The sequence below is a fragment of the Dryobates pubescens genome, chromosome 4 (assembly GCF_014839835.1).
Source record: "Dryobates pubescens isolate bDryPub1 chromosome 4, bDryPub1.pri, whole genome shotgun sequence".
Lineage (NCBI taxonomy): Eukaryota > Metazoa > Chordata > Aves > Piciformes > Picidae > Dryobates > Dryobates pubescens.
In genome coordinates, this window is record NC_071615.1 from 35,678,959 (window position 1) to 35,691,549 (window position 12,591).

Here is a 12,591-nt window from a genome sequence, read left to right on the forward strand (position 1 = left end):
CTAATTTCAAAGTCAGACTGGAGGAAGTCCAAAAGGGAAGAAACATCTCAAAAGCTCTCTCTTCCTCCACCAGCAGGGTATTGCACATTCCAGGAGAGGTCCATTCCCTCCATGGTCTTCAAATGTTACAACATATTTCTACACATCATGTGTCTTGTTCAAGTAATCACACTTTTAGGTATAAAGTAGCAATATAGGTATGAAGAAATTATATAGGCTGCCTAGACAAATTAAGACTGAATTGGTTTGTATCAAAGCAAAGAGAAATAAATTCCTTAGAAACATTTTAACATAGGGAGGTTATGAGAGCTGCCCCCCGCTGCATCCTCCCCCCGGGCTCCTGAGCAGGACCCTGGTTGTGCTAAACCCAGGCTGTGAAGCAGGTGCCTGCAATGGTGGGGAAATACAGCAGATTTTCTTTTCTGGTCTGGAGTTCAATTTGTGAGTCTGTAGGCAATTACAAGCAGTGTCATGGTAACTATGCCCAGCTATCTCCTGCTGAAATCTGGACACAAGCTCTGGCTAAATCCCATCTTCCATGATGTGCACTATGCAAGAAGGAAGCTTAGAGCTTTGTTAACTTTGTAGCAAATGAGGCCTTCTCCTGCAGGACAGGATTTTTCAGAGGATGGGTAAGATGGAACAGTTCACGAGCCTCTTCTTATCTTTGTCCCCAGGAGAGATTGATTTGTTTGGTGTGTTGTGATGTTATAAGGTGCAGGAGTAACAGCTCTTTATCACAGAACAGTATAGGTTGGAAGGGAGCTTACAGATCATCTACTCCAACCTCCCTGCCACGGGAAGAATCACAGATCTCTGGACACACTGGATGCCTTCATCTCTTTCAGCTGCTTTCCTGGCTCACATGAGCTTACCCAGAACTGAATTAAACATCTCTGCAGATCTACATTATTCCTTTTATGCACTTCAGATTTCAGAAAGCTGTCCCTCCCAAACCATGTTCCTGAAAACAACTTTAAATAGAGCATATTCATGTACAGACACATTTGGTAGTCTGGGGTGAAAGAAACCTTGTACCTTCAGGTGGTTCTTTTCCAGGAGCTTTGCAGTAGCTGCAACCTATATAGCACAATGCAGCCCAACTTCCACTTCTATGTGTCATATGCATGAGCATTTCATGAGGCCATGACTTCTCATTATTTTCAAACTGGGTTGTCTCTTCAAGCGAACTGTGGCTTTGCTGCAAGCTGCTCATTCCTCCCTGTGACTCTGCAGGGAACCCTTCCATCAGGCCTCCTTCACATAAATGCTATTTTCCCCCCATGCAAATAGGACCAGCCAAAGATGTAGTTATAATGCTGCACAAAATAGCTACAGGACAAAAATGTCTATGGGGATAACTGGGAAGTTAACTATTTTCCCCCACATTTTTCCTGTTCTTTTATTGACCCTCAAATTGTAATGGACAAAGAAAATACCTATGCAGGTGCAGGCAGGACCAGGAAAATACAGACTGGTTATTTTTATATACTTGGGCAAAACTCTGAACTCAGGCTTCAGTCAGATATTGCACATATTCCATATTCAAGGATTAAAATGAACCAACAAATATCACTAGTTAATGTAAACAGGATTTCCCAGAGCAAACAAGGGTTAAAAGGTCTGACTACAGGTGTGGGAACCATGAGCCTGCATATACTTATATTCAAGCACAGAATCACAATCTGGTGGGGGTTGAAAGGGACCTCTGAAAATCATCAGTGGAGCCCCCCCTGCTAGAGCAGCGTCACCTAGAGGAAACCACACAGGAACATGTCCAGGTGGGTTTTGAGTGCCTCCAGAGATGGTGACTTCACAACCTCTCTGGGCAGCCTGCTCCAGTGCTCCACCATCCTCAAAGGGAATTTTTTTTTTCCTTATGATTACATGTTCCTGTTCCAGTTTGTGTTGCCTCTTGTCCTGCCACTGGACACTAGTGAGAAGTCTGACTCCATTCTCACGACATCCACCCTTTAGATGTTGATCAGTATTAATGAGATCCCCCACCCCAGTCTCCTCTTCTCCAGGCTAAACAGACCCAGTCCAATAAGGTGTTTTTCAGGTAAAGAGTTTGAGTTTTTAAAAACATGCAAAGGCAAAATAGTATTAATTCACTTGTGGGATTTTGGAGAGCCACATAAATCCCTAATTCTGCTGGATTTTTATCATTCTTTATGAATAATCAAACACAGTCCTAGTTATCACTTAAATACATAGATGCAGCCCTGAATAGTGTCATCCTTTGAAATGTTCACCGGTCACTGCACGCTACACAGAATCATAGAATGGTCTGGGTTGCAAGGGACCTCCAAAGGTCAGCTAGTCCAACACCCTCTGCAATAAGCAGGAGAATCCTCAGTCAGATTAGGTTGCCCAGAGCCCTCAACTAACCTCCCCGGGTAACCAATTCCAATGTTCCACCACCCTCATGGTAAAGAACTTACTCTTAACATCCAATCTAAATCTACTCTTCTCTAGTTTGAAGCCATTGCCCCTCATCCCATCACTGCAGGCCTTTGTAAACAGTCTCCCTCCATCCTTCTTGTAGCCTTCATGTACTGGAAGTTGGTCAAACACATGCAGTGTTTGATCTGACTAGCCAGATGAGCATTAAATGGAAAAGTTGTATTTAAATGAAAAGACAGAGCAGGGATAAAACTGTGAGACAATATAAGGCCAAAATACGAATGTGTGCTTTCCACATCCTTGTTTGATCTCTTACTTGCTATCCCTGGGCAGCAAACACATCGATATATTCCTTACCTTTAACATAGTGAATTTATATGGCTGATAACCTTTGAAGCTTTCATGGATGGCTGCCATTGTGTGTGAAGTTTTTTCCCAAAAATGAAGAAGTGTTGTCTGTAAGACACAAGAAAATGTCAGTGCAATGCCAGCTTTAACACCAATTCGCTGTCAGGGCAAATTTAACGTCTTCCCTCCAATACTAGTTGAGTATCACCATGGTAACCTCCTCAAAAACCCCACATCATCAGGGACTCTTTCTTTGGAAGGTCACTGTGTCTTTGCGTACCTGGTATGTTGTTAATACATGAGAAAGGAGATTGCATCTGCTTGCTCCCAAAAGATCCACTTTTTGACAGACATCAGTCTTCAGTTTGTCGAAGTTGAGCTTTGCGTGCCGCACTTGAGCTTGAACCTTCAAATAAAGGGACAGTTCCTTAGGTAGTGATTTCCCCCCCGCTTCCTCTTTCATAAAAGAGCATATAAAAACAACTCTTAGGGAAACTGGACAACTGAACAGACCAAATTAAAGTCTGTATAGAACTTCACTGTAGCACAACCCCATGGAAATCAAGATGTGGCAGGATGACACATGCTAAATTATGTATCTCTTTACCTTCTACCTTACTATTTTTCCTATTTTTCTAATAGAAATGTTGTTTTCTAATCCATTTGTAACATGGGTGTTAGTACTAAATACACAGCAAGAAGATAATAACTGGGAAATATGCTGATTTTGGTATCTCTTTACAGAAAGAGCAATTCAAAGCTTGACCAGGATATCTGGAACTAAAAGCTTACTACTTAACATACAGGCAGAGACATCCCTGTGTACCTATAGTTGGAGACAAACTTCAAAGTCAACATGCAGCTCTTCTTGACAATATAGCACTCAAGTAACTTTTAAATACTACCAAAACCATAATTCACTCATTCAAGTTTGCCTTCTCAGACAGACTGATTTTTCTGTTTATTCTTGTAAGAAAAAACATCAAGGTCCCCTTAGGAACAAACAATTTCACTTTCAAAGGGTTTTAGCTTGGCAGTTTATCCTTCTACCACCTGTTAAGCAGAATGATAGGATCATAGAATGGTTTTGTTGGAAAAGACCTCTAAGATCATTGAGTCTGTCAGCCTAACTGTGGTCATTAAACCATGCCTCCAAGTGCCATGTCCACACATTTCTTTAACACCTCCAGGGATGGTGACTCCACCACCTCCCTGGGCAGCCTGTTCCAATGCCTGACCACTCTTGCAGCAAAGAAATTTTCCCCAATATCCAAGCTAAACCTTCCCTGGTGCAATTTCAGGCTATTTCCTCCTGTCCTGTCATTTGATAGTAGGCAGAATAGACTGACCACCCCCCTACCCCGGCTCCAACCTCCTTTCAGAGAGTGGTAGAGCGAAATGAGGTCTCCCCTTTTCCTCCTCTTCTCTAGACTAAACAACCCCAGCTCCCTCAGTTGCTCCTCACCGGACCTGTTCTGCAGACCCTTCACCAGCTTCACTGCCCTTCTCTGGACACCCCTTGTTCCACAAGTTGCATGTTTGACAACAGTAGTGGTATTACTATGATCAGTTGTCACGGTAGAAAGTTGATGTAGGTGTTTTGTACCCAAGATGCTATTTTTTTAATGACAGCTTTGTACACACTTTTAGGACACTTTGTAACTTCATGCTATATTAGCAAAACAAATGTGTTTGTAACAAAGTTTGTACACAAATTTTAGTTTTCTTCCAAGGAACTGGGCAACAACCAAACCACAAACCATGATTGTTTTCCTGTAAGTTTCTCTCTGTAGAGAGTATAACTCTACACTTACTCTTTTAGCTTGTGCCTGGTGGAAGCCCAAGCAAGACACCATGCTACCCATGCCAAAGTCCCATCCCACACACAATTGCCTAGCCAAAACAGCAGCTGCATGAAGAGCTTGTGGGCCTCCAAAACTAAGCAGCGATGGAGGAGGATGAGAGCACTGGTAGGAGGAGCATGGAAGCTTCATCCAATGCTGGATAAAACACCTTTGTCCTCCATTAGGTCTTCAAATCCTTTATTTGCTTTAGCTGATAGTGACTGAGTACATGGATTTAGAAATTCAGTCTAAAAAGAATTGTGAAGAAAATCATGTGCCTGTGCAAAAAGGAACTTCTAACTGAAGCCAAAACACAAGATTACGTGCATCTTTCCCCCCCCACCCTGGAAGATTCACTACAATAGGAAGGTATTTAAGTAAGAGATGTTTTAGGGCTTTGAAAAATCTAGAGAAACTTCAGACTTAAATTTTGATCTCAGTTACAGCTGTGAAAATCCAGAGAAATATGGTCAGTGGAAATGTCTCACACATAAAATCGTGTTTTACAATGGTACAGCTGAGACCAGAATCCCTTTCCTATTCAGTACCTCAAAGCACTGGTGGAAAAGTCCAAATTAAGAACAGTTCTGGCTTTGTAGACTGATAGTCTGAGAGAGTAAAAGAAATGTTAGTTCTGGGGCAGATAAGTACTCTGGCAGAGATGGTAAGCCACAAGGTTAAAAAAAAAAAAGGCACTACTAAATGCAATTAATATTTTCCACAACCGCAGGTGGGCACAAGGACTTTCCACAAGAGTCTGGGATTGGGGTCTATCTCATGTCTCAAATTTCTTAAAAGAGAAAAAAAAATCCAGAAACAAACAACTTATAAAGCCTGAGTTGTCATCTTCCTGCATGCAGTCTTCAAGGACATTTAGCAAGAAAGAAAGTCAGGATTTGTCTTAACTGAACCCGCAGTTAGTGTCTCTTTTAAAAGCTAGCACGTTCAGCAAGAGAAAGAGGTGATCCACGACACAATGTGCAATGCAAACCCTTAGGTCTGACACTCATACAGGTGACTAAAAATACTCAATGCTGTGTTACCAACTGCTACACGCTCCTCTTGCCCAGCAGGGAAGGTATGATGCTATGAGAACTACTGAAATAAGGCTGCTTTAAATTTGTTTTTTATTATATTGAAATTTTATTGTGAAGTCTCCATTTTGCAGCAGCAGGGCAGGGCAGCCAAGAAAGAAACACCACATACTATGTCAGCATGACCTTTTGCCTTTTTCTGTGTGTGCTAATAGATGCATTTTCCATTCCAATTATTATTAGACATCTTTTTAAGATTACTTCTGGCTTCAAGAATTAGGCATAAAACCTTAGTGCTTACAAAGCATAATCTGCTTAATACTGCCCAAGTTATCAGAATGAACCTTTGTTTTTCTACTCAAGGGAAAGCTGATGTAATACACACTAATCTTCTCCTTTCTCTGCAATTACTCTCTAAGACATGAGACACAGGACCTGATTGTGGTCTCCATCCTGCAAATTTTTATTCATACATTTAACTTCATTAAAGCTGAACAAACAAAACGTCTTCAAAATCCTGGTCTGGAAAGTATCAGGATTTGACTGACTGTAAGAGAACTGCACTGATGCAAATGCAGTGTGGGCTTCTTATGATGACAGAGCTCCTAAGCATCCCAAACTGTAGAGGCTGGTTGTGAGGTTTATACTCTGCAAGAAAATCTCATGGTACTATTGACACTAAAAAAATCAACAACCTGGAGCAACCTGCTTTTAATTTCTCAATGTAAACATCTAAGTACAATGTTAATGGCTCAGCATTCCACAAATAGATAAGAAATCATCCATTTGGAAAGCAACATCTTATTAAATAGAAATTTGGAAAGGAGTATCTTATTAAATAGAACTTTGGAAAGCAGTACCTTATTAAATCTTATTAAACACAAATTTGGAAAGAAGGAGCTTATTAAATCTTATTAAACATAAATCTGGAAAGCAGTATCTTATTAAATCAATGGGCTGATAAACTATAAGATGCCAGAGAAATCTGAATGAATTTTAAAAAGACTAAACTAATGAAGTAAGTAAATAAAGAAATGTTAAAATCCTAAATCCTGAGGGTTTGAAAGTCCAACTTTGGAATGCTTGATTGTAAGGGCAAACATTTGCTAACACAGGTTCCTAAAAAACTAGCTGCTCAGCCACAGTTAAACACTGGATGAGCAGAGGGCTGGAGCACCTCTCCTATGAGGACAGACTGAAGGAGTTGGGGCTGTTCAGTCTGGAGAAGAGAAGGCCCTGAGGTGACCTAATTGTGGCCTTCCACATCTGAAGGGGGCCTACAAGAAGGCTGGGGAGGGACTTCTTAGGATATCAGGTAGTGATAGGACTAGGGGGAATGGAATGAAGCTGGAGGTGGGGAGATTCAGGCTGGATGTGAGGAGGAAGTTCTTCACCATGAGAGTGTTGAAGCCCTGGAATGGGCTGTCCAGGGAGGTGGTTGGGGCACTGTCCCTGGAGGTGTTTAAGCCCAGGCTGGATAAGGCTCTGGCCAGCCTGATCTAGTGTGGGGTGTCCCTGCCCATGGCAGGGGGATTGGAACTAGATGATCCTTGTGGTCCCTTCCAACCCTGACTGATACTATGATACTGCTGTTCAGTATGTTCAGTTACTGAAGTACAAATCTGTCATCTATTTCAAGGAATTTTTTATGTCCTCTCCAGTGCATCTGGGTTATTAATTTCTTTTAGTCTACCATAACATGCAAAATTTATTTTCAGCAGTAGCCCAGTTTCAGGGACAATTCAACTGGTGAAGCATCATCTCCAAAATGCATTTATGTTGGATAAATGCACTAACTCACTTTACATACAGAATATTTTTGTCTCAGCACTTCCAGCACTGAAGCAGAAACAGATGCTTCCAGCTTAATTTGTCACCGAACCTCTCACTTAGTTGATTTGAAAAGCATGCATAGAGTGTGTATAGGCTGAAAGAAGGAGGGGGTAAGTAAATCAAGAGGGAAAAATCGCCTGGAATATAGCAAACCTTCCTGTTGGGGGCTCTGGGTAAACTCTGCTAGCAGATGGAATCAGCAGATATCTTTGCATTAAATAAGCATAGCACCTTCTGGCATACCTGGGTGTTGTAAAGCCTACATGAAAATGAAAAGCAAACTGAAAGAGGCTGCAATTTGAGGACAAAACCCTTATGAGTACAGCATTTCTACATATAGCACAGAAAGCATAAGGAAGTAGATTCTCAGCTCACACAAACATGCAGCAACTTTACAGCTCGAGCAAGAAGCGCCCATTACAATCTCACACTGATTTGTCTGTTTTTATTCTAAATTCAGGATCAGTGCCGGGTACTCGGGCAGCAGAAAAGGTAATGCTAGGTACAAAGCCTGCTGGGCAACCTGCTGTGGGTGACCCTGCTTTAGCAGGGGGAGTTGGAATAGATGATCCCCAAAGGTCCTTTACAGCTCCCAGCACGCTGGGATGCTATGATCAAAATAATGCCTGCAGCTAAGCTTTTCCACGTGCGATGTGAGGACTCCCAACATCTTGCACAGTACTAAACCTGATTTCAGTGTGCTTTGGTACAGTCTGCATTTTGCAGACACTACATTGACTCAAATTGCTCCCTTGGGTTGGAATAGTATTTATTTATTGTATTCATTAATCTCTGCTCCATCAACTTGGAGAAATAACATGTAAGGACAATGGTTAAAGAAGAGGTAGCGTACTTCTGTTCATCTGCTTCAGCTCTGGTTATTAAAAACTTAATTTATGACCTGGTGAGAAACATGGATGAAAATTAATTTTAGGAGATGAAATTTTAAAAGCCAGAAATGTCCAGCTGAAAAGGAGAACTACTTGGGCAGTGCAGTAGATTTAAATAACATCTCTTAGGTCTGAAGGCAAGCAGATGTACATCATGGTTCTTCGAGAAAGGCAACTATTCTTGAGATATGAATTTAGATAATCTAAAGTGCATAATGTGTTCCAAAGATACACTTCTGAAATTTGCCATTTTGGGCTTGATTATGATTGCCTGTGCTTGTGCATGCACCCCCCCTGCATCTCATCATAATAAGCTCCATTAAGCAAATTTGCAGTCATGACGCAATAATACTGAGTCCAGTTTTGGTGCCCCCCAGCATAAGAGGGACATTGAACTGCTGGAGTGGGTCTAAAGGAGGACACAAAGACAATCAGAGGGCTGGAGAACCTTCCCTATGGAGACAGGCTGAGAGTTGGGGTTGTTCAGCCTGGAGAAGAGAAGGCTCTCAGACCTGAAGGGGGCCTGTAGAAAAGCCAGGAAGGGACTTTTTACAAGGGATTGTAGTGATAGGACAAGGGGGAATGAACTGAAGCTTGAGGAGGGTAGATTTAGACTGGAGATTAGGAAGAAATTATTTACAGTGAGGTTGGTGAGACACTGGAGCAGGTTTTCCAGGGAAGTCATGGATGCCCCTTCCCTGAAGGTGTTCAAGGCCAGGCTGAATGAGGCTGGGAGCAAGCTGGCCTAGTGGAAGCTGTGCCTGCCCATGGCAGGGCAGTTGGAACTTGATGATCTTTAAGGTCCCTTCCAACCTAAACCATTCTATGAATCTTCTATGGACATAAAGGTCTACCTGTCTCGCTGCAGAAAGTGACAAAAGCACTGGCTACGATGTCAGCCCTGAAAAAGAACTTTTGTCTGTGTGAGGAGAGGTGCACCTGCCTTTATCTTCTTTTCCTATGCAGGACTAGCAGAATGGAGCTGCTGCCTGTGTCTCAGATCCCCAGTCACTTACAGTAGTAAAGCAAAAGCCACTCATGTAGTTTAAACGTATCAACAAATTCACATGCAAAGAAGGCAGATGAGTGAAAGCTGAATTATGTGTTAGTCTAGTTGTACTGTAAAAGATAAAGATTCTAGAATGCAAATTGGCACAACTTTCTGATATCCTCAAGTGGAAAACTCTCATTATACACAGGCTTGATCAAGGTACATCTGTCACAAGAAACAACACAGTACAAAGACTTTTCAGCCACCAAAATGACCATTTCACTAGTGGCTGAAGCGTTCATGGTGAGAAACAAAATACTCAATTGATACACAGTGATATCCAACAGAATCTTATCCAATGCCCACTCAAATAATTGCGTACATCTACTAGCGAATTATCTGCCATAACTACCCAGAGATTTAATTGAACTCTCTAATTCATCTGGTCAGATTCCTCAGTGTGGCACGTTCACAACAGCCCTCAGACCGAACACAGGTAATAGAAGAAAAGTGCTAAAGTACAGCAAATAGGAGGAAAGAAAAGGGGGGAAGAGGAGGGAGGGAAGAGGAGGAGACAGAAGAAGTTCTGTACCATTCCATAATACAGAGAAATGCACTTAAGTATAGATTTAATGCAGCAGTAGCAGCATTTCACTGCATTTACTGGGAGCTTCTCTGTCAAACACCTCAACCTGAAACATCAGCTGTCTACAAACAGAATGACCATAAAGTCACTATAGGATCATAAAACGTTTGTCCCCTGTAATTACAACATTTTTGTTTCCAGTCAGAACAACCAAATCCCCGTGATTTTAACTCGTATTTTGCTCTCCTTCCACTATGATGAAGCAACCTAAGAACTACTAAAAGTCACATTATGTCTGAAATGTTGTTTCCTTAAACCCAGCAGCTCTCAGGTAAACTTTGTCATTCAAACCTGCTACATTTTAGCTATTTTCACTATTGGGCCCTATTTGCATTCTCATGATGGAATCCTTCTTACACAGAGTTTTCCTTCTCAAAAAATTAGTTGACTCAAACCCAGGAATTTTCACCTACCTTTGCAGTCAGAATGGGAGACAAAATAACAGCTGTAATAGTTTTAATTCACACACAAGAACAATAGCCTCTGATGATAATTGACATTTTCATTTGACTGTGACTGTTGCCTTTGATTTCAGTAGTAGCTCCCATTATTATTTAACATTTGTATGTCAGCAGTTCTTGAAGTGAGACTTCGTCCCATTGTCCATGACACCATAAAGTACTGAATAAATCACAGGCCTGCCCCACAGTGAGGGAATACTTAAGCACATAGCCAAGTGTTTGATGGACACGGGTCGTAAATCAGGATTGCACTGGGAAAACGAGCCCTTACTGGGTACCTGTAGGGGTGAGTGACTCTTGTCCCAGCACAGTGGAGCTTATCCCACCACAGCATTTAAAAATTATAGCAGCCACTCGGTCCAATTTGCAAAATAAAATAATCCAAGATCCCTCCCTTGTAAACATAGAGTCACAGAATTGTTTCACTTGGAAAAGGCTTTTGAAATCATTGAGTCCAACCAGTCTACCAAGTCTGGGGCTAAACCGTGACCCTCAGCACCGCATCTCTGCCTCTCTGAAACACCTCCAGGGGTTAGGATTCAACCACCTCCCTGGGGAGCCTGTTCCAACGTTTGAGAACCCTTTCAGTCAACAAGTTTCTTCTAATATCCAACGTAAACCTCTTCTGGTGCAACTGGAGGCCATTTCTTCTCATCCTATCACTTGTTACAAGGGAGAAGACACTAACATGACCATGAACAGTCTGCATCATTCTGTCACTTGTGTGGTAATGTTCTCTGAATCTCCCATTGGGCTATAACCATATACGTGCACACACATACACACAAGTCTACTGAAAGCTGTCAGCCTAAAAGCCCTACAGTTGCCATCGGGTGCCTGGACATCATGAATTCAAGCAAACTTATGCCTTCAGCTGTGATCCTCCATCTGAGAATTTGGAGAGTTTGAAGGGCTTAGAATTGTTTGTTTGTTTGTTTGTTTGTTTTTTAACCTGCTTATATTGATACATACATCATGACTGCTGTTAAAATAAAATTGAACTCCTCTACACAAAACTCCAAGTATTGTCTTTTGGGGTTTTTTTGGTGATATCTCATGGGTAAGGCTGTAGGATTTTAAGCTTCTCTCTCCCATTCCTTCAGTCCCCCTCAGAAAGAGCTAATAAAGATGCTATCGACAGGAGAATATTTGTGTACCAGGCAAGGAAAGGATTCTATGACAGAACTGAATTTCACATGGACACTTTACACTGACACATGATAGCTTTGATACAACACACAGCTCTAAATTAGTGTGCAGCATGCAACTGGTTATACAACAAAATTTCTCAAGTCCATGAAATTAATAGAAACAAAAGAACACTTTTTTGTCTTCTATTCCCACCTGGGCCTGTGATGCTCTATTTTGCTACAGGACAAGTGGAGGGGTTAATTATGTTTTCATCAGGGAAGCGATCATGGTCTGATAGCTTTTACTTCTGCCTCTACCATGTCCTGCTGCCCTGAGGCACTCAATAAATTATAATTTGGAACGAAAAAAATATAGGAGCTTTTAAAGAAGCTATATTGAAGGGACCCTGAACTATCTAATTTAGGCTCTGTCTAGTGCAACTTAGCCAAGTTCATTCAATATAGTTTCTTAAAAAGCTCTACATTTATATAGATATATTTATCATTTCAGTATCACCTCCCAGAATGGAACTGAACAACCTGAAAAATCTTTTAAGGTTGGATGATACGGTTCAGTACTTTTCATCTCTTAGCAATTACGACTTTTAGAACCTTATCCACCTAGAAAACAATGTAAGCATGTAACAGGGAAGGTTTAGTATATTTGTACTGGATTAAGTTCCTAGATAGCAGCCATGTGTTTGGCTAGAGAGTTTAAGGCCAGAACAAATCAGCAGATTAACATTGTAACATAGAGCCTATTTCTCTCCATTGGACTATAAAGGGAGCTCTTGTTGATTAGTTTAAGTGCAGACATGTACACAGCAGATGTCTGAAGTTAGGTTTGATAAATCCTAACCTAAGTGATGCCCTGGAAAAAAAACACCACAATTTCCTTTATCGCTAATAATAACCATAAGGTATTTAAATACATGCCTTAATTACCATTTCAATTCATCCAGCACAAGCTTCCAAGCTATGATTCTTGATAAACTCCTGATGTGTAGA

General features: G+C 41.3%; 1 protein-coding gene across 1 annotated transcript in view; it reads right to left on the reverse strand.

Moving 5' to 3' along the window:
• ICA1 (islet cell autoantigen 1) overlaps positions 1-12,591 on the reverse strand; it is a 76,485-nt gene that overhangs the window by 25,029 nt on the left and 38,865 nt on the right. The window contains exons 7-8 of the mRNA XM_054161124.1: positions 3,035-3,160; positions 2,764-2,862 (exon numbers count right to left, since the gene is read on the reverse strand). Of these exons, the coding sequence (XP_054017099.1) occupies positions 2,764-2,862; positions 3,035-3,160 (225 nt within the window). The remainder of the gene's footprint in view (positions 1-2,763; positions 2,863-3,034; positions 3,161-12,591) is intronic.